The following is a 23,464-nucleotide window of genomic DNA, read 5'->3' as shown; positions in this document are numbered from 1 at the left end:
CCCACATCTGCTTCCAGCTTAGACCCCAGGCAATGCCATAGGGAATTCATATGCCTCAGGACAGAATTTTGTCCTGTAACTTTGCCCAAATGTAAACTTTCTTTTGGCACTAGAAATAATTAACCCCCAAAAGTCTTTGGGTTTCATTTTTATTTCAATGAAGTCTACTTCATACTGCTGCTAAAGACTCATAGGGGTATAATTTTTCATCATAGGGTGTGAAATACAGAATCATAAAATAAAGGAAGTTGCAAGGAACCCCTGGAGGTCATCTAATCCAACAAGTATTCAGAGCAGGGCTAGCTTAGGTCATAGTGGAAGTACTGAAGTAGAAAGAGAAAACTAATTTCATCCTTCAAGTCTGGGACATCAATGTAAAATGTTTCATAGTTCCTTGTCCCACATTCAGTAGAAATGAGACTGTGCCAACACCATAGTCCACGGGTGTTCATACATAATGTTCATCACATTGTTTATAATATAATTGCATGTCTTTTACAAAAATGAGAAACTCAACATGAGCTGTCAGTGTGTGCTCTTAGCCCAAAAGGCCAACTGGATCCTGGGCTGCATCAAGAGAAGCATGGCCAGCAGGTTGAAGGAGGTGATTCTGCCCCTCTGCTCTGCTCTTGTGAAACCCCACTGTACTGCATCCAGTTCTGGGATCCTCAACATAAAAAGGACATCAAGCTGTTGCAGTGGGTCCAGAGGAGGGCCGTGAAGATGATCAGAGAGCTGGATCGCCTCCCCTACAAGGACAAGCTGAGAGAGCTGGGCTCGTTCAGCCTGGAGATGAGAAGGCTCTGGGGGGATTTATAGCAGCCTTCCAGTACCTGAAGGGTCCTATACGAAACCTGGGGAGGGATTTCTTAGAAGGGCATGTAACGATAGGATAGGGAGTAATGGCTATAAACTGAAGGAGGGTAGATTTAGACTGGTATAAGGAAGAAATCTTTCACTATGAGAGTGGTGAGGCACTGGCTCAGGCTACCCAGAGAAGCTGTGGCTGCCCCTCCCTGGCAGTGTTCAAGGCCAGGTTGGAAGGGGCTTTGAGCAACCTGGGCTAGTGGAGGGTGTCCCTGCCCATGGCAGGGGGTTGGAACTAAATAGTCTTTGAGGTCCCTTCGAACCCAAACCAGTCTGTGATTGTATGAAAACCACGATTGCTTTACCCAATGACAATTTAAAACAGAATAATTGATCCCAAGGAATTCAATCTTTGTTAATTTATTATTGTATTTTTCATTGTCTTTGTATAATTTTCTGTGCCTTTTGCTTTGGATAGGTTGAATAATTCTAGGTGTATGAATAAGAAATCTAGGAATTTCTCAGAAAAAAATCTAAGTGTTTATTTCTCTAAATGTTGTTCGAGTATAGGGGAAATATATCCCACAGTTTAGTTCTATAGAACACCTTGTGAAATTCAAAGTGATCTAAATTTTCCTCTGAGCAGGTCTGTTCCTTGGCAACAATTCTGTAGTGAGCTGTACTGTCATATGTCCCTTCCCAGAAAGACACTGTGATATTTATAAATCTATCTAAGAATACAGATAACCCACACACTAAAGCATATGTCAGGGCATAGCTGTCAGTCCTGTCAACTAGCAGTTCTTTGAAGGAGCAGAAAGGCACATTGACTAACCAGTGTGTAGCCCTGATTTTAGAGCTCTGAGCTTTGTAGAGTCTACTTGGCATTAATGCATTTTACAAATAAATGTCTCTGTGTAAGGCACATGTTGAGATTCAGAGATAGGACTGTTGTAGAAGCTGCTACAAAATATTTGAGTAGATAACACCTTACAGAATTTGGCACGTTTTGTTTGAAAGGATCTGGCAGTGCATCACAAGCTAATAGCTAAGATACTCTGCGAGAGGTGACTTTCTCCTTTCTGAAGGGGACTGCAATGGCAGAAGGGAGAAGGTCCTTACTGAAACATGGAGTATCCCTCTCTGTGGTAGGGCAGAGTGTGCTTTAGTTGTCTGAGAAATGGTAGTGTACAGATATCCACATACATTATTGAAACTGATGTTGAAAGTCCCGATACAGCAGAACACTTCCTATTATGCTTAAATGCTTTGGTGACTTGGGATATGTGTGTCTCTCAAATATTTCCACGCAGCTACGTCTTGTATCAGCTCTGAGCTCTGCCACCAGCTCAGCACCAAGTCTTGAGCAGCTGCCAGTCAGTCACATTATTAAGGCTTGAAATGCTCCAGGCTGGCTGATGGGGGGGGATTACTTCTGCCTGTGGTTGCTTTCTAAACTGTGTCACCTAGTTCCCAGCCTGCCCTTGCTTCTTCAGCCCAGGGTCTGTGTAAGGCAAGCAGTTCTGTGAAAATGAATTTTCAGTCCTTCTGGATGCAGTTAACCTGTAAGGCAATCTGAGACTTCTCTTTTTATCATGAGAGCATGTTTTTCAGAGTGTGACAACTGTTTATTAAGGTCCTTCTGTGCGTGTGTGTTGTGAGAAGAATGTGTACAGCTACCAATCCCATTAAATATTCTCTTAGTTCATATTTGAGGAGGAGCTGTGAACAGCCAACACATTTCTTCTACAAGAAAGGATTGTTTTTGGCTCAGGAAATCCCTAAACTAAAAATCACTGCATGTGGAGAGATAATTTCAGATATGAGCATTTTTGCCCTGTGCTTTATCCAAAGACAGGTTACACGTACCTCTGGTTTGAATTGGAAAGTGTGCTTGCATGTTATAACATCAAGGACTCTTTACTCGCAGACAGAAAGGTATCCAAAGACTCATTTTCCTATTCTGCCTATCAGTACTGTCCAGAAAGACACTTTTCACCTCAGAAATCATGTCATTATGCATTTCTTCATGCTGTCACCTATCAGGACAGATTTCTCTGATGTCTCTCTTTTGAATTAAGCACAGGTTATGCTTTATGAAATAGATTCTTAAGGCATTAACCAAGATTACAGATACTTTTGCACAGCAACTTGTACATAAGAAGCTTGAAGAGTAATTAGAAAACCAGTTAATTTTCATTGCAAGGAGTCATTACAGTTTGAAATGTTATTTTCAGGTCAAATTAATATAGAAAGCATTTTTAAGCCTTGTAATGCACTGTGTCAGTTTTGACTGAAGGAAAATATGGGTTTTAATGTGTTCTCTTGGTTATCAATGTGCAGACATATATTGGTCAAAATCCTAAATTTGCAGAGGTTTTATAAAATGTTTCTGAGGAGACAATTACTACTTCCTACACTGTAGAATGGTGTCTTTTTGGCTACAAATGGCTTGGATGGGTTTACTCTTTGCTGAGTAAAAAACTGTCTGGATGGCCAGGCCCAAAGAGTTGTGGTGAATGGAATTAAATCCAGTTGGCAGCAGGTCACAAGTGGTGTTCCCCAGGGCTCAGTGCTGGGGCAAGTCCACTTTGATATCTTTATCAATGATTTGGATGAGGGGATCAAGTGTACCTTCAGGAATTTGCACATGAAACCAAGTTGGACAGGAGTGTTGATCTGCTTAAGGGTGGTAGGAAAGCTCTACAGGGGGATCTGGACAGGCTCGGTCAATGGGCCAAGGCCAACTGTATGAAGTTCAACAAGGTTCAGTGCTGGGTCTTGCACTTGGGTCTACATGGACATCAGAAAGAAGAGGAAAGTCTGTGAGCTTTGGAAGAAGGGGCAGGTGTCTCGGGTGAACTACAGGGATGAAGGAAGATCATGTAGAGAGAAAATCAGAAGGGCTAAAACCCAACTAGAACTCAGATTGGCCAACTCTGTGAAAGATAATAAGTCTTTCTACCGATACAATCAACAGTAAAAGGAGGGCCGGTGACAAAAGTAAAAGGAGGGCCAGGGAACATTAGTGACAAAGGATGAGGACAAGACTGAGGCACTTAATTCCTTCTTTGCCTCAGTCTTTAATAGTAAGGTGAGATGTTCCCTGGATATTCAGCCTCACAGACAGAAGACAGAGAAGTAGAGAAGAACAAAACTCCCATGATCCAGGAGGAAATGGTTAGAGACCTTCTAGGCCAATTAGACATTCACAAGTCTATGGGGCCGGATGGGTATTGAGGGAGCTGGCGGACATGCTTGCCAAACCCCTTTCTATCATCTACCAGTAATCGTGGTGGACTGAGGAAGTTACACCTGACTGGAAGCTGGCAGATGTTACACTCTTTTATGGGAAGGGTCAGAGGGAGGATCCAGGAAACTTCAGGCCTGTCAGTCTGACCTCAGTGCCAGGGAAGATCATGGAATGGGTCATCTTCAGTGCTATCATACAGCACATGCATAACAACTGAGTGATCAGGCCCAGTGAACATGGGTTTACAAAAGACAGGTTCTTCCAAACTAACCTGATGACCTTCTATGACAAGGTGACTCAGTGGATGAGGGAAAGGCTGTGGATATAGTGTACCTTGACTTCACCAAAGCCTTTGACACCATTTCTCACAGTATTCTGCTTGATAAACTGGCTAATGCTGGCCTGAACAGGCATACCTTCAGCTGGGTAAAAATCTGTCTGGATGTCTGGGCTCAAAGAGTTGTAAATGGAGCTGAATCAAGCTGGAGGCTGGTCACAAGTGGTGTTCCCCAGGGCTCAGTCCTGTTCAATACCTTTATCAATGACCTGGATGAAGTAATCGAATGTTCCCTCATTAAGTTTGCAGACAACACTAAGCTGGGAGGTAGTGTCAGTCTGCTTGAGGGTAGGGACAGAGTGATCTTCAGAGGGATCTGGACAGGCTGGCTTGATGGGTGGAGACCAATGGGATGAGGTTCAACAAGGCCAAGTGCGGAATCCTGCACTTGGGACATAGCAACCCTGTGCAGCGCTACAGGCTTGGGGAATAGTGGCTAGAAAGCTGCCTGATGGAGAAGGATTTGGGAATGTTGGGCTGAATGTGAGCCAGCAGTGTGCCCAGGTGACCAAGAAGGCTAATGGCATCTTTGCTTGTATCAGAAATAGTGTGGCCAGCGGGTCCACAGAAGTGATTGTGCCCCTGTACTTGGCATTAGTGAGGCCACACCTCGAATACTGTGTGCAGTTCTGGGCTCCTCACCATAGGAAGGATATTAAGGTCCTTGAAAGAGTCCAGAGAAGGGCAACCAGGCTGGTGAAGGGGCTGGAGAGAAAACCTTACAAGGAGCATCTGAGGGAGCTGGGGATGTTTAGTCTGAAGAAGAGGAGGCTGAGGAGGGACCTTATCGCCGCATACAGTTACCTGAAAGGAGGTTGTAGAGTGATAGGTGTTGATCTCTTCACCCAAGTGACAGGTGATAGGATGAGGGGGAATGGCCTCAAGCTGCACCAGGGCAGGTTCAGATTAGACATAAGGAAAAAATTCTCCACCAAAAGGGTTATTGGGCATTGGAACAGGCTGCCCAGGGAGGTGATTGAATCACCAACCCTGGACCTATTTAGAAGACAGGTAGGTGAGGGATATAGTTTAGTAGAGGACAGGTATAGTTGGACTTGATGAACTCAAAAGTCTTTTCCAACCTAATGATTTTGTGATTCTGTGATAGTAGGACTCGATGTTAACAGACTTTTCCAACCAAAATGATTCTATGATCCTTTCTCTTCAATTGCATTTTAAAGTCAGAGGGTTTTTTTCCTCAAATTATGTAGGGAAATGAGATGGAAAGAAGAATGCAATTTTTGAGAGGATTTCAAAAGAGAAAAAAATCAAGAGCTTTGAACAGAAAGTAAATTACTTGATTTGCTTATTCGGAACATACTGATTAACACTATTAAAGAATAAATTAGCAATGATGGAATTTACTTCAGGCATGCCATTGCATTCCTTTAATCTATAAAATATTTGTGCTTCTTCACCATAAAGTGAGTCTAGATGGTCTGTGAGTTTTCCACGTTGCATTTACTTTCATCTCACTTGAAACAAGCTTTGTTGTGATAGAGGAGTACTGTTTCCAGTATGGTGCTTAAGAAGGTTTGGGGACTATTGGAGGTGATGAAAATTTCACAAACCAAACTAACCAAACAGAAAAAAGAAAACAAAAAACACCTACAACAACAAAACCCCCAAAACCCAACCACACCATAAAAACCCCAAAACCAAACAACGCAAAACAAAAGAAAAAACAAAATCCCAGCCCTTTTACCGATAAAGAATGAAAAACTATGCTTTGGGAATGAGGAACTTTTAAGGGGCAACTCAATACATCAGAAATACACATTACCAGAATGTTCATTTCAGGAAACAAAAAAAGGTTTTATGTTTACTATTTCTATTCCTGTCTGTTCTTAACTTTTCTCTATGTCCAGTCTGGACTACTAGTTCTCATTCTTCTGGCATGTTTCCCTATCAGATGCCAGAGCTCCTTATCTTTCCTTATAAACCTTCTTTATCTATCACTGTCATGCAAACCCACTATCCTTCCTGTCACTTAGGAATTAGCCTTTTCTGCTCCTTGTGCCTTATCCTGTAGGAAATTTCCAAATGCTGCTACATTTTCTTTATCATTTTTGGAAGCTTCTTTTTCTTTCTGCATAGCTGTCTTTCCTCTTGTCCTCATCAATCAATGCAGGCTTCTTTTCTTTTACACCTCTGACACTCACATTAGCTTTTCTCCACCTTACTATTACCACAGCTGCTGCAAAGATCACATTAATTAATCTTTATTCTCCCTGTCATTTTCTACTCTGAATCTTCCCATTGTTTCCAGTTGAAGTTGCTGTTCTTTATCTAAAAGGCTTCTTAAAGGTCTCTTGCTCTTTTTCATGTTTCATTCCTTATTGAGCTTCCTAATATTCTAATCTAAAAATGCCTTTGCCTTTGTCCATCTCCTCCCTGTTCCTTAAGTCTGGAGGTCTCAAATTTTCTGGTTGTTTTGGGGTTAAGTTTGTTTTTCTATACTCTTGGAGGTTTTTTCCCATGGTTGTCTTCTCTTTGTGAAATTTCCAAAGAGCTGTCTTTCCACTTGTATGCATAATGCCTCTGAACTTTTAATCTGTTATATACTGCCCTTTTATCATTAGCCAAGTCAGTAAGGACAGATAAAGGAGCAGTCAGCATAGATGAAGAACATATATTTTAATAAAAATGGTCAATTTAAGTTTGAGAGTTAATATATATAATATATTACACTTTTACTTAAAGAACATAAATGAATAAATATCATTATGATAGACAAATAATGCATTCTAGTTTTGCCAACTAGTTTGCATTTCATATGTTAATAATAATCTTTAATAGTAACTGTTCTGGGAAACCACCAATAGGGGCTGCATATACAATATAGACGGAGAACTATAAGTGTACATGTATAGCTGTTATTGTTCTAAGTCAAGTTCTCTAGGCAGATTTTCTTTTGCTGCAAAGTTAATGTGAGAGGCTAATGTGCCTCAATAAATGTCTTATTGCTAATGATTTGATCACACATTTTCTTCTTTCTAAAAAAAATAAAAGCCCTAAACTGTTGACATAACACTTTCAAATGCAGTGAGTAAGAAGCTGCAATAACTTCACTGCAGATGAAATTAAATCTTGCAAAGACATTTTTATGAAAAGTGTATTTCACTAAAAAGTAATATATGACCAATATAATGCTTATTCTTGATATGACACACGAAGGCATACTTCATAGCAATAGCAGCAGTGTTGTAGGCTTTTTCTTGTAGAGAACCATGTAATGAAGCAGAAGCAGAGCTTTATTGCAAGCCATTCTTGGTGTAATTTTGTCTTGCGTCAGGCTCTTCTCTGTACAGCTTAATGAGAAAATGTGCATTAAGTTTCTTGCTCCCAATGAAAACATCAGTTTATGATGCTCTCATCAGTAGCTCGATGTAGTTTAACCTGTGTTTGTGAACATCTTTTTCATTTAGATTTTTTAAAATATCAAAGATACTACAGAACACAAAATGTTACGTACTCAGCCAAACCAAGGTAGTTTAAAATCTCTTTAGATACACACTATACTGAATAGAAAAGCTGTTTCCTTTCTTCTTCTGTCTCATCCCTTCTGAAAGTCAAGCAGTTTGCAGAAGACCTAGCCTATGGCCTCCCAAATGAAATTTAAATCTCCATTTAGATTTGCTCTTAGCCTCAGTTTTTCTAAGGAAATTGACTTTAGCTTCATTCACCTAACCTTGCAAAGGAAAATATTTAACATTAAGAGGTGTTATATCAGCTTGTATTTTTTTCAGCAAGCGTGACAGTATAACATCTGAAACTGTTTTCCTTGGCACATGCAGAACATTAACAACTACAAAGGCCATTTCCCCAGTGTCTTTTTGAGACAATCATGAGAAAATATCTTTAAAGCATTTACTGTGTGATTGAGTTTTGTCTTCTTCAAGAAAGCCTAAACTTTGGCTACTGGGTATTTGGAAATCCTGATGGTTTTGTAAATCCTTTGGATGTCATCTGTCACTGAAGCACTGAATGATACGAAAGTATGTGGATGCATACAAGCAGGACCTTAAAGAAGACCTTAAAGAGTGAAAGCAGAAGGGAAACAAACAACAACTACAGCTTTCACTGCATATATTACAAAAGTAAATTATATTTTCTTAGTACGTTTTTTGCTGCTGGATTTTGCTTCCACTCTAATGTATGCTCTCATTCCACTTACCAGCAACAAAACAAAGCTAGTGCTTTTCCTTGTAGTTTCAATCTAGTCTTCTGCTGTGATTGAATGTACTCTACAAGAGGTCGCAGCAAGTGGTTTATTTGTCATTCTTAAATAAATGTGCAGAGTAGTATCAGAACAAATAGGTACTATTAGCTCTGTTCTTAAAATTGTGTACAAAATAACTAATGCTTTTCCCATCACACAAAACCAAGACATTGTAAATAAGAAGTTCTTTATTATTTATTGAAAGCTGGCAGCATGCTTGCTGTTGTATGAACAAGGCTTTCTGCTCATAATCTTTTGCTGAAGGCAGGTACTGACCTCACTAATATGGAGAAGGGCTGTTTGCTCACTTTTGGAGTGCAGGAGCACTTTTTTTTTCCCACTGGAAATAAACAATGGAGTTTAAGTGTATGTTGTGGCAAAACGAGGAAATCTTCATGCCCCAGAATATTACCAAAATAACATGGGTATGATTGGTTTGCACAGATGGTTATAAAGAAAAAAAGGCTGTGGGTGCTTCCTGGTCCAATAGGATAGAGTTTTTGAAGGATTTCAGTAGCTGCCTTCAAAAGTGTAATAAAGGTTTGAAAGCTCAGTTAAACAGGAGTGCTATTTATTCACAGATTCTTAAAACTTATTTTTGTATTTGTGTTTTGAGTAAATCTGTATTGTGTTATTGAAAAAAGGGCACTGACAGAAAAAAGCACAGTAGCTGCTATTTGTTGTTTTCATGTTACCCCACATTTTGCAGAAGTCTAGTTACTGTAAGTAAGAGTATCCTCACAATATATATTTTCATTTTTTAATGTTACAAAGTTAACAAGACAAAAATACTCTTGTTTGTCAGAATGAAGAATTGGTTGCTAAAATGTATACAGAATAAATCTCTGATTTTTCACTCTGAAATAAACTTGAATGGTCACTCCAAGCTGTACAAATCAATGTAATCATCACATCTCATGACAGTCACAGGGGATAACTTGAATATTCCTTTTTTTTTTTTTTTAATTTTCTGGGATTTATTTATTTTTCTGATGGATACAATTATTTTTACAATCATTGGTGCCTTAGTCTTCAGCATCTTCACCGTTGCAATATCTCTAAGTCTGACAAAATTAGAAAGACCTTAGATCTTGAGGAGTTTGAAACCAAGTGTACAGAGATAAAAGTACCATATTCATTCACTCCACTACTCCTTCTGCCTGCATTAGAAAATCTTACTTTAAAGCCTATGTTAGAAATAGTGGCAAAAATAACCATCTGTAATGTATCTATTTGTGTAATTAGATGTCTAATATTGCAGTAACTCTTGACCATTCTATTCTGTTTGTGATTATTATTTTGACTGTCACAGTCTCCAGTAAATGTGCACAGAAGAATAACATAGTTATAGCAAAAATATAGCAATGCTTTTATCGTTCTTTTTTTAACTGCATCTGATTTAAACTAACGGGATGGGAGAACCTGTTTTCTTCCACTTCATTCTTTCTTGTTTGATTTTTATTTCTTTGAAAGGGTTGCTGTGACTGGCTTGTAAGTGCGTGCTAATGACATCGCTGTGGGCAGCACAAGAGAGATGAACTGACATGAATCTCATGTTTTTTCCAGATGAGGATAGGCATTCACTCAGGATCAGTGCTGGCCGGCGTTGTTGGTGTAAGAATGCCACGGTATTGTCTCTTTGGGAACAATGTCACCCTTGCAAGCAAGTTCGAGTCAGGAAGTCACCCACGCCGCATCAATGTCAGTCCAACCACATACCAGTAAGTCTTAGCCTTTTCCTACCATTTGATTTCAGCCTATAACGAGTTCAGTCTTATAATATGCTCTGTCCTCAGCACATGAACTTCAGCGGAAAGCAGAGCATCAGGACAACTGGAAAAAGGCGTTGCACTGGGCTGTCAGTCTCTTTTGCTATCAGAATGTTAAAGAAGTCAGGCAGTGGAGGCAATCAAGCAGAAAAGGAAGGCCAACTACTTCTGCTGAAAATGTGTAGCAGAAGTGGGATACGTTTCCCATAGCACCATAATTTTATGCATTATTACAGCTTTAGGGTAAGGAGTTGGGTTCAGTCCATGGAACACAGTTCATGGAGAAGAGCACATTCTCATTGGCTCAGAAGTAAGTCTTTAATTTTGTCAGCAAGGAAGAAATTATGCAAATAGAGGGAAGGCTTGATTAAATCTGGTTAGGAGGAATTGCTTCTAAATAAAAAAGGTGTTCCTTATTGTTTAAATTTGACAGCTTGACTATTAAAGTTTCTGCTGCTTGGATTGCTACTGATGTGTTCACTTTTTTGTCAGGAGATCTCAATCTTACTCTTTTTCCAACATTCTGTACCTGAAGTTATTTTCTGAAGTACTGTTTTGTTCAGGTTTTGAGACTGATTCTCTGTGGTAAATCTGAACATAATTCCTCTGCTTTTTTAAAATTATTTTTTTATATAGAACTATTAATCTTAATATTTATTTTTCCCTGTACCTATCTATGTAGGTCAGAATTTTAAATGGAATTTATTCATTCAAGAATTGAAGCATCTGATATGTTAAAATATAAATCAGTCCAAAATTAAAATTTAAAAGTAATTATAACTAGTGAATAAAATGACATAAATCTAAAGAGCCCATTCACTCAAGATCAGGTTTACAGAATGGAACCAGTGTAGCTAATTGAGCAAGAGGCAGAAAAACTGAATAGACTTTTGATCATAAAGTGCACAGAAACAGGTTCATACAATAGTCTGAGAAAAACAGAACCTACATACTATTTGATGTAGAAATCTGTTCATCTAAGTAAAAATCTATGAAATATATAGGAGATTGCTGTTTAGAACTTAGTGTCACTTAAAAAGAAATTGTCTTTGGGATCTTCCAGACACAATATTATAGTAGCTTTAGTTCCTGGTCTTCCACTGTGGGATAGGATAAACCCTCCAGACATAGTTTGAAAAGTGAACACAAGACTGCTAATTGTGTCCTGGTTTTGAAAACTTACGCAGTAGCAGGGCCTATGGTGTAAATTTTACAGAAATGGAGGTGATTCTGGCAAAATGTGACCAAGGCCCTGTGACAGACAGGGATCTGAACTTCTTGTACAGGAACATTTCTTACAATAGGGTGTTCTCCAACCTGAGAAGGACTTTGAGATATTCTGAAAGCACAGTCCATACTTTTTCAGATAGGAGATCTTAGTGATTCATAAATCTGGTTAAGGGCTGTGATTCCACTCAGGGCCAGGGTGTTGCTCAAGTTTATATCCCTGACAGTAGAAATTGGTGAGCTAGACAACTTCATTTTGTTTTAAAGACAATCACAGTTAGAAGCTGTGGAAGAACTGTTCACAAGGGCATGTAGCAGTAGGACAAGGGCTAATTGTTTTAAATTAGAAAAGGGGAGATTTAGGTTGGATATTAAGAAAAAATTCTTCAATATGAGGGTGGTAGATCACTGGAAAAGGTTGCCCAGAGAGGTAGTGGAGGTCCCATCCCTGGAGATATTCAAGGTCAGGCTTGATCAGGCTCTGAGTGACCTGATCGAGTGAAGATGTCCCTGCTGAAATGAGACACAAAGCTACTTTCTTACACCATTTTTGGCATGCTGAAGCCAGAGTTATTTCCAGTGTGACAGTTCTGTTGGTTTCAGTTACGAGATTGTTATGGCCTCTTTTCTGTGAGACAGTAAATCTGTGGTTGATTTATATTTTCTTTCCATCACATTGCTAGTAAGAAGTCTGTTCTGAATGCCCTAGTATATGGATTTTGCTAAAAATATGTGCTTCTACATTGCCCTTTATCTGAAGTCATTGTAGCACAGAGATGGCGGCTTCTTGTTTGTGTCTCATTTCTACTTCACTGCCATTGCCCATACTATATGATAAAAAGTCAAATATCTGTAACCTGGGTTTGGAGAGCATTCTTACCAACATATAGCTAGCATAATCCCCCTGCTTATCTTACATATTGTATCAAAAAAGTGGAGGACAATTTTTTTCTCTTCGGTTTCATCCAAAAAATCAATGGTTTTAAACTGAAAAAGGGTAGATTTAGGTTAGATATTAGGAAGAAATTTTTCACTCTGAGAGCAGTGAGGCCCTGGCACAGGTTGCCCAGAGAAGCTGTGGCTGCCCCCTCCCTGGCAGTCTTCACAGCCAGGTTGGATGGGGCTTTGGGCAATCTAGTCTGGTGGATGGTGTCCCTGCCCATGGCAGGAGGGATGGAACTAGATGGGCTTTGAGATCCCTTAAGTATATATTTCTTAAGTATATAATTTGCTTTGTACAAATAAAATGATTCATTGCATACTGAAATGTCTGGATATTTGATCTTAGATTACATCAAATGATTCAAATTGATCATGCTATGGTGAATCATAAAATGGTTAGGGCTGGAAGGGACCTTAAAGATGGTGCAGTTAATATGTTTATTATCTAAGATGCAGTGTGTTCCAAATTAGAGAATTCTGCAAACAGTATGAAAATTAAAGAATTTTGAATTAATTAAAAGTTTTGTAATTTATCATTATGTGTTTGTGTCTACCGTACACCCCAATGAAAATTCTGGTTTATGCTTACAAAGCATGACTGGAACATGTCTCATACTTGCCAGCTTTCATTTTACAGTACATATTATGCATTATAAAGCATCATCCATCAGCATTCAAATTACAATCACACTTCAGAATGCCTATTATTGGTTTCAGATGCTTCTCTGCAAGCCCATAATCTGCCTATGTAAGAATCAGAGTCTAAAATTATACCTATAAGACGTAGTGTTGCCTAGCAGCAGCAGTGAACCTGGGGCAGCCTTGCTCCCATTACACCTGCCTGGGCAGAGCTCTGCAGTGTGAAACAGCACCTTTTACAAAGGTGGCCTTTGATTTTGTTGGGGATAAAGGTCACTTCTGTTCAAAATATCTTGTTTTATTGACTCAGAAAGGTCTTTTGACTGAAGGGTTACAGAGCCACATTTGCTTTGAATCACTGAGCATCATAAAATGAAAGCACTGGAATGGCACTGTAAAACTTCCAGTGAAACATGTGGAAACTGGAGGGGGAGTAGAGAATCCCAGACTAGTCCTTATTTAAACCTATGGCCAGGAAGGAATAGGAGAATAACACATTTGCTGCTCCTTTAGGAAATTGGCAAATTCAACTCTGGGTTTATTGAATTCATCTACATTATCCTGAATTTAATTACCCTATTTTCCATACTCAGGGAGGAAGCACAATGAGATCGATGAGATTCTTCTTCAGCACAGAAGAGACATTAAATATTTTTAATTATTTGTTTCAACCTTGAATAATGATGTTTATCAGGTATTAATATAATATACCTACATTCATCCTGTTTCCCTAATAGCATTACCATGTAATGCCTTGGGATCTCTAAGCAGTTATCAAAAGCAGGTAAACATAATTGTTACTATTTGTCAAGTAACTGTTTAAAAATTCATTCTTTTTCCTCCTCTTTCCACCTCTGGTCTTTTCCAGCACATATTTCCCTTGTGGAGAAGGTGCTTCTGGCATCAAGTGTTGGGTACAGATACTTTCCTTTATCACATGCTGGGCAGTACATCTGTGACCCTGCATTTAGGCCAAGCTGCCTGTATTCCACATCCTTATCTGATTTAGGAGAGAAAGCAACCAAGTGTACCCCCTCATTGAGCTGGGTGAGGTCACTGATGGTTCACCTGCCTAAATTGTCCCTTAACCTTTAATATGGATAAAAACTTGCAGAATTTGAATAGATTTTTAACAGCAATCTCACAGAGTATTGTATGGAAGATGTTTAGTTTTAGGTCATTAAGAAAGATACATATACATTTCTCTTAATTGGGGGTTTAAATTTAAACTACACATACAAATTTAAACTAACTCCTTTTGGATTTTTATTTTAATTGAATTCTTTTTCCTAGAGATTATATATATATTTTTCTATCTCATTTGGACAAACAAATATATTTTCTCTCTAAGGGCCTTTTCAGATTATTTTGAACTTTGTTTCTTTGCTAGATAGGCAATTTAGTTACAGGCAAAAAGGGAGCACGGCTTATACATGGGCACAAAATATTACTCTTAGTCTAATTCAAGTCTAGTCAAAAATGTACTGGTTTATTACTGGTTTTCTGTTCCCAGTGTCACCTACCTTCATAGGCTGCACCCCCATGGTTGTTGTGATTTATGATTACAGTACTGGGGCCTCTGCAGTCCTACCATGCTTGTGCTTCATGACACCACATTTTAATTCCAGGTCCATAGGTAGTTCACTCTACACAGAATAACTCCGTGTTAGACACTGTCAGTTAGTTAACGGTGTATGTTACACTTCAGTTTCACAGAGATGAATTTAAAACGTATTTAGGCAATAGGCATCTGACTCCTAGACAACTGCTAAAACTACAAAAAGCTCAAGCCCAGACAAATCCAGACAAGTCCTGAGGCCAGCACTGTTAGATCAATGCAAAGCCTGGGGCCTTTTACTAGTGGTGGCTCAATCCTTTTTCACTGAGCCTAACTCTGATGTCCCAAACAGAGATCAGAGACCTGGTTTTCATCCTGCTTAGGTGGGTGAGGACTAAAGGTATTAAAGATCAGCAATAGATACTCACCATGCTGAGCTGCATGTGATATATTATATATTGCATTAAAAAATCGTGGCTGGTCCACTGATAATCTTACTACAATCGATCTATATGAAGGAAAAATACCAAAACATGAACTTCCATAGTTAAAAAAGTAAAGTACAATGTGAAATGAATTAGATCCAGACATTATAATTTTTTCAGTCTCCTGGTCTTTCTAAATTGAGGGAGAAATTCAAAGACACTAAACTTTAGGAGCAATTGGTTTTTAGCATTACAGTAGCAAATTTACATCTTTATACAGTGTATTTTACGAGATTCTTACCAATATTTCTAATGAGGGCCATAACGATTTTCCATCTGAATTCATGCAGAAACCAATGAGCTGGCATATATTATCAGACCAGCTACCGAGCAGCCAAAGTGACCAACCCCTGTTGCCACTAAGGGCAGGCTCAGCAAGCCAGCTGGAGACACTCTTTTGATACCCTATGTGGGAAGCCATTAGTTAAATTTTCCCAATTGTACCAATTAATAGGTGTCTGTGAACAAGGTTATCTACAGTTTTTACAGTTCTTTAACAGAATGTTTTCTTTTGTTGATAGCTATCCTTGTGAAGGTTAACATTTATGAAAGATTGACCTTGCCACTTTCCTTGGTGCATACATAATTTAGGAAGGCAGTGCATATTCTCCTTTATTGTATGTAGTGCTTTGTATTTCTTTTAGAAATATTTTTCAAATTTTGGTCTATGCAGAACAACTTTCCTAAAAGAAGGTTAAACTGAAGTTCAGCTGAGTGGGTGGGTTTTTTAATTCTCATTCAGCAAACTGCCAAACCCTATCACAATATGAGGAAATTCATTATACAGAGGTTAAAATGTACATACATATATATGCAAAACCAAAGCTGAATAAATATTTGACTGTTGCTAATACCTTACTTGAATATTAGATTCCTGTTCACAGTTTATTGAAGCATCAAATACTATAATTAGTCTTGTATCTAATTAGATAGGAACATGTTTGAAGGTGATTATATAATGCATGTTTTATATACATATATCAGTTTGTGACACTTCTCTCAGGAACTGTAATGCAAAGTATATTTACCAAACATTTTGGAGGGCCTGAGGCAGACAGAGGTGAGAAATCCATGCAGGTAGCAGGAGATGCTGTACTTTTTCTCTGGAAGCCGATACTCCTGAACTGCTCTTGTGGTCAAGGGAGATCTAGTGACAAGCTTGGGAAGAAAGAGGAGGATCCTGGCCGAGGATGGGCTGCACTCTCACAGTGAAGCTTTTCCTGATACTGAGATGGAACTTTCTGTGTTCCCTCTAGTGCCTGTTGCCCCTTGCCCTGTCACTGGGCTCCACTGGAAAGAGCATGGCCCCATCCTCTTTACACCACCCTTTAGATATTTATAAGCATTGATGACATCCCCTCTCTTTTATTCTCCAGACTAACCAGATCCAGCTCTCTCAGCCTTTCCTCATGAGAGATGCTACAGTCCCCTCATCGTCTTTGTAGCCTTCCACTGGTCTGTCTCCAGTAGTTCCCTGTTTGCCATGAACTGGGAAGCCCAGAACTGTACACAGAACTCCAGATGTGGCCTCTTCAGGGTCAAGTAGAGGGGGAGGAGGCCCCTTGACCTGCTGGCCATAATTTTCTTAATTCACCCCAGGATACCATTGGCCTTCTTGGTCACGAGGGCTCGCTGTTGGCTCATGGAGAACTTGTTATCCATTGGGACTCCCAGGTCCTTCTCTGTAGAGGTGCTTCCCTTCAGGTCAACCCCTAACTTGTGCTTGGGGTTATTCCTCCCTACTCTTGCCCTTGTTACACTCACCCCTTACAGTGTGTTGACTCTGGAGCAATTTGGATTGACTGCATGATCTGAATGTGGCTTTTAAGACAAGTCTTGAAGTATGGCGAGGCTCCTGCAGCTGAACAATTGTGATGGCATTAAGTTTGCTGGGATGTTGCAAACTGTGCTAGCCATGTCCAGCAAGCACTAGTCACTGTAGTGGAGAAGATGTTTCAAAGATTTCCAGGCACTGTGTCCTCTGAAGCCCTCGTGGTGGAACTCAAAGTGTTTCCTCAGCACTGCTGCTTTTCAAAGCAGCTAGAAGTGAGTTTGCACATGTGGTAGCCATTTATTCCTAAAGCTGTTGAAACAAATTTCTCAAGGAAGACTGTCTTTTGTATTTGTGAAGGAGCTGCACTTTCAGATTTCCAAAGTTGATACTCCAGGCTGCTGTGTGGCTGCTCCTCTCACGATCTTATTCCCCTCTTTGGACAGATCTTTCAGTCTGCATATATATCTTGTTTGGGAAGGAATGGAGCAGGTTAGCCCACTTTTCAGGAAAAATAAAAGTAAAATATTTGCAGTTTCCTTCCTGCTGAGCCTGATGGCAAACAGAGGTACTTTTTATTTTGTATAAGTATTAATGAATCTTCACAGCATCCAGTGATAGGAGATGAGATGGAGAGATAAAGAGGTGAAATTTATTTCCATGCATGGAGAGAGTAAGACTTATGGTGGAAAGCATGCACTCAGCATAGAGGGCCTAGCAACAAATAATTCTGTAGTAACAAACCTTCATTAGTTCATTTTCTGGGTGTAGGAACTCACTGATGAAGATGTGACTGGTTTTGGCTAAAATAGTTTTAAATATAATTACCCTGTTGTTTCATCTATGAAAAAAATACCTACAGCTTTAAAAAACTTCTTCAAGGTTCCCACTAAGTATGATCCCAATTTTCATTCACACACAGACTTACTGGCCTTGAAAAGCTTGTTTCCACTAGAAAATATCTATGTTTTCTGTTTCCATAGTAATATATTTTTTTAATTATTTTTTTTTTCTGAAATCAACTGCACTTCCACCAGGGAAGAGACAGAACAAGAATTAAACAGTTCTGGAAGATTTCAGGGTAGGAAGGGAAGCTGTCAAAGCTGATCAACTAAAAATCAGTGTTTAATAAATTCTTCGTCCCCTGAAACATCAAGAAGACAAGCTGAAGGCAGACCTAGTTCCAGGCAATTTATACTAATGCTTGAGTAGCCTGACCCTCACAATTTAAGAATTTTGAACCTGGGAATGACCCACTAGAAAAAATATCCTTCACCATAGTGGTTTTAAGGGAAATACAAAGATGTGATGCAGGAAATACAGCTGAGAGAAATAATTTCAGACTAGTTGTTATATGCCTATTCATCAAATCACAAAGTGGTTTGCGTTAGAGGAGACCTCAAAGCCCTAGTTCCAACCCCCTCCCTTGGGCAGGGACACCCTCCACTAGACCAGGTTGCCCAAAGTCCCATCCAACCTGGCCTTGAACATTGACACAGAGGGGACATCCACAGCTTCTCTGGGCAGCCTGTGCCAGTGTATCACTGCTCTTAGAGCAAAATATTTCTTCCTAATATCCAATCTAAATCTACCCTTTTTCAGCTTAAGGCTTTTACCTCTTTTCCTATTCCTATGTGTCCTTGTCAACAGTTCCTCTCCAGTAGGGCCCCTTCAGGAATAAGGTCTCTCTGGACCTTTTTCTTCTCCAGGCAAAAGCTCAACTCACTCAGCCTGTCTTCATAGCAGAGCTGCTCCAGACCACTGATCATCTTCATGGCCCTCGTCTAGACTCACTTCCAACAGCTCCATGTCTTTCCTGTGCTGGGGACACCAGAGCTGGACGCAGTACTCCAGGTGGGGTCTCACAAGAGCAGAGTAGAGGGGCAGAATTACCTGCCTCAACCTGCTGGTCACGCTGCTTCTGATGCAGTCCAGCATACAGTTGGTTTCTGGACTAGGTGCACCTAAGGCTCAGCCTTGCCCTTGCTGAAGATCTGTACTGTTTGTTTTGCTGCTTGGCAGTGGTATCTTTTGGGGTTCTTTTTACCTAGAAAAAGAAGAGGAAAAAACTTTAAAAGGGCTATAGATCTGGGGTATGGCCATCAGTTGCCACTGTTTTCTTCCTAACATCATGAATGGCCTAAATATAGGAGGGAAGATTCTTGCAGAAAAACATCCTCACTGGCAAGTACTGAGGATTAGGAGATAAATATTTCTTTAGTGTATACGCAAAGTTATAAGAAATCAGAGGCAATTTCTGAACTATGATCTCATTCTCAGCCTGGGAAACCAAGTGTCAGGACTAATATATTTAAGGAAAGTGAAGAACCTGTTCTTGAGGAGAATGCTAACAAGATGACATTTTTGTCCTGAATAAAGGCCTTCTAACAGTATTATTACAAGAGCCAGCAAATATACACATATATATATTTTAAAGTAGAAACTAAAATAAGTAGGATAGAATATGATCATAAGTAGCTTCCATTAGCATATGGTAAATAAGGTTTCCTGCCATGCTTGCTTGGGAGCTGAAATGTTATCCAACTGAAGGTCAGCTAGACAATTGCTGAGCGTGAGAAGCTGGTTAAAGCAGGGATGAATCCTTCCTCATAGGGATGTAAAGTCTATCACAAGACATTAGCAGAGGAATTTCCAAAGCACAATGGGTTAGCCATCCATCCTTCCTGGCATTTTTGATATTTTCAGAGCATTTAATTGCAACCAAGTTGCAATGAAACAATTAATAAAAAAGGTGAAAATAAGGCCTTTAATTAATATTTTTCACTATTGTATTATGAGGAAAATAGTGTGAAATAGCAACTAAACTCAGACCCAAATCAAAGAAAAATATTTTTTACAGTTTCAGACTTGTATAACTGTCATTATAATTAGATAATGTGAGGCTTTGAGAAATAAACCATTGATTTTTAGCTAGATGCTCACCAGATGCTCCATAGTGAATAGTCATTTTGGGTAATAATGACTGCAATGAAAACTTGCAGATTTAGCTCAGAAAGTTCTAACACTTCAACTGTTGCTTGCAGAAACCTAGTTTGGGAAGCAGCAAAGAGTTATTTCAATGTATGAAGCCTGTAGCTTTAAAATGCAAAGTATTTATCTCAAGCACTGCAGAGATGAAATGAGAGAAGCTTCTCCGTAGAAGCCTCTGCAAACTCTCATACAATTTAGAAAAAATTACAGTATTTTGATCATGAAATTGGCAGTCTGGAAAATAGATTATGACATTTAAACCACATGCTGAACAAAGACCACCACGGAAGTTCACAGGCAAAAGCATTGTTGGATTTATAACAAACTGATTATTTAAAAGCTGGTAAGAAAATGCCTTTATATTTCAATGAGTTCACACAGATTGTCTCAGCCATGAAAAATATCCAGTAAAGGAAGTGCCATTACATGTGCTGAGAATCCTGGAAAAAATCTCTGACAACTGGATTCCTCCATTCATTTACTTTACAGAAATCAGCTTTAGAGACATTAGATAAACTATCTCTTACAAAATCCATTGAAGCTAATAAAGTTCTTCCCACTGATGTTTCTGAGCTTCAAATAAGACCTACAGGGAAAAAGAGTAAATATCTCAGGAGGGGGAAAGTTAAAAACTGCTTTTGTATATCCAACTGTGCTCAAAATTTACCATTACCTCAAAACTTTTCAACGCTGCAAGGGACTGAGTACTCCTAACTTTATTTACTGGAAAGAAAAAAGAAAATGTATAGTTATTTTCTTTATTTTACAAGCCAAATTATTTTTAGGGAAGGCTCTTCATAAAGAGGCCCTAAACATTCAGGTGTAGTCAGAGAGAGATTTCTCTACTGCAGAGGAAGATGGCAAATGGCATAAAGTGATATGCAGGTCTGTGATCTTGTACCACTTGTGTGGGCAAGCCTGATGGTTTCATGTGATGGCTACATAGTTCCTGTGAACATGTATCCTTTTTCAACCCCAACCAGGTGGCCCATATCAATCCCATGGGTGCTTTTGATGAACAATGTCAGATTTTATTGTTTTTTGTTGATGCTGGATTTGCTCTATTTAAATCTAATTTATGAAATTCAATACTGCTGAATATGAGAAGAACACAAACTGACCACCCTGCTTCTACCTGTGAGAGCTCTCAGGCACTGTCACCTCCAGCTGGAGATCTGGTGTTAGTCATCACTCTTGAAATGTTCATTTCCACACAGCCTGCCAGACTGCTTTCTTATGGATAATGATCATCATGAATTTGTTTCCCTTTCTGGTACATGACTGTCTGAATGTTGACTCTGATTTTCAGAGAACGTGTTTATTTGGGCTATCTTCTCAGATGATCACAGTCAACACTGCTAAGTTAATACTGCTAAGAATCCTGGCTTAGGATTTTTTTAGATTTTACATAGTACTTTAAACTCATAATTTTATTGGGAACCACATAGTATCAATCTCTTCCAAAGAGATTTTTCTGGACTCTGTTTTGCAGGTTTTTTTATATCCCCATTTTGTTGTTTTTGTTGTTTTTTTTTTTTTCTCTAGGCTTTTGAAAAAGGAAGAAAACTTTATTTTTATCCCTCGTTCCCGTGAAGAGCTTCCAGAAAACTTTCCAAAGGAAATTCCTGGGATCTGTTACTTCCTAGAGGTCAGAAGTGGTCAGAAGCCGCCAAAACCCTCCGTCACATCTGCCAGAGTGAGAAAAGTTTCTTACAACATTGGCACCATGTTCCTCCGGGAGACTAGCCTATGAGGCCTGCTGCAGATCAAAGACTCGTCATAAAAGCACAAGCCCAGAACTGGGTCATGACAGGGGAGTTGGAGGTTCTTTCTGTTTCACTGCCTTGTTCTGAACAAGCAGTACAAGCTCCATGTAATGTCAGGCAATAATCATTTTAAAAGGTGGGTGACTGCTGTCAGTAAACAAAGTGGAGATAGGGAAAAAAAAAAATTGAACAATGTACTTCCACTTCCAGAGGAATTTCTTTCATAAACTTGAGTCTGGCCCCTTTATGACAAACAAAACCAAACAAAACAAAGAAATAAAACCCCACAAAAACCCCACCCAACTCTCGAATTAGAGGTTGGTTTTGTTTTGTGCAGAAAGGATGAATGGTTCTCTGTAGATTTGCACCAGCTAAGCAGAATTGAGAGTCAGTTCTGATTATGCATTCCTACATTTAATGTGTTCTTCAGTAAGGTAATGATGTTTTTTAACTTTATGAACAAACATTTCATACATATACTGTAGACCTGTTGTAACCTTCCTGGCAGGAGGAATTATAATTCAATACAAATATTGTAGGAATTTTACCTATTTTTATACATATTTCACTTTCTGGATAATTACATTCCACATACTGTAAGCTGAGTGAGCTTAGATAGCTTTTCAGAAGAAGCTACTGTATATTTCATACATTCTACCTATCAAACCTTGTTGTTATACAAGTGGGAAGAAGTAATTTTTTGACTTTTTTGGCAACAAAAATATTGATATTTTACAGTAAAAACCACTTTGGTAAATCTCTTTACCTGATGTTTATGCTAAAGCTTTAGATGAGCATTGTCTTGCTTATATAAAATAATGTTCAGTATTTGTCCTACAGTGCTGTATGTCCAGTCCTTCCAGGGCAATGTAAACAAAGTGTAGAAGATCAATATGTTGACAAACATAAAGTTCTGTTCAGTGGGGCTTGTTTACAACTAAATTATTAGCCAAACTGATTTTTGGTAGAAGTCCTGGACTTAAAAAAAAATTAAAATGATCTTGTAAAAACTTATTTTAACAAATTCCAGAAGAAACTGGAAGCTATCTGGATAATGGTTTTCCACATTTTTCAATAGGACTTGTGCTCCTACTCCAGTTTGATTATTGAAAATGCTGTCTGTTATTAATGATGCTCATCTGGAAATTTCCCTTGTTGCTGAATTGGGTGATAGGTCCCCTGCTTTATCTAATATAGACCCAAAAAATACTGACCATGGGAAGACAACATGTTTTCCAGGTTTAATTCAGAAGGCAGTTCAAGATTTAGATGAGTCCATGTCAACATTTTTTAAATAAAAAGCCAATTCTTTGCTGTTGAAATTTAATACAACTTTACTGGTTTTGATGAGTCCAGTTGAAACAAGGTGGATCTGTCCCTTAACAAGCAAATTTTCAAGCATTTTTTATTTCTTAGATTTTCCTTTTCAAAAATAATAGCAGTCAGTTTTTCTCTGCAAGTGTACCTCCTTTAGGGTTGTACCAGAGTGGAACTATGTTCTGCTCTTGCAGATTGTTAGTTAACACTTGTGCAGTGATTACAAAGTGGCTTAGCTTTACATGGGCCTGATCAAAGCTCACTGAAATCAAGATCAGACTCTCAACGGCACTAGGATGCGTGAGAAGCTTTGTGTTTGTGTTTCTATAATCCAGACAAGAAGATAGACTTTACTTATGTATTAAGTAGTCATAATTTGA

General features: G+C 38.9%; 1 protein-coding gene across 1 annotated transcript in view; it reads left to right on the top strand.

Annotated features, from left to right (window-relative positions):
* GUCY1A2 (guanylate cyclase 1 soluble subunit alpha 2) overlaps window positions 1–21,754 on the top strand; it is a gene marked incomplete at both ends in the record, with an annotated part of 151,320 nt that extends 129,566 nt beyond the window's left edge. Inside the window, 2 exons of the mRNA XM_084277537.1 lie at window positions 10,186–10,340; window positions 21,547–21,754. Of these exons, the coding sequence (XP_084133663.1) occupies window positions 10,186–10,340; window positions 21,547–21,754 (363 nt within the window). The remainder of the gene's footprint in view (window positions 1–10,185; window positions 10,341–21,546) is intronic.
* Window positions 21,755–23,464: the final 1,710 nt, after the last annotated feature.

The sequence above is a fragment of the Gallinula chloropus genome (genome assembly GCF_964237585.1).
Source record: "Gallinula chloropus genome assembly, chromosome: 1".
Taxonomy (NCBI): Eukaryota; Metazoa; Chordata; class Aves; order Gruiformes; family Rallidae; genus Gallinula; species Gallinula chloropus.
The sequence above is the reverse complement of the archived record's forward strand: the minus strand, read 5'-3'. Positions and strand labels throughout refer to the sequence as shown.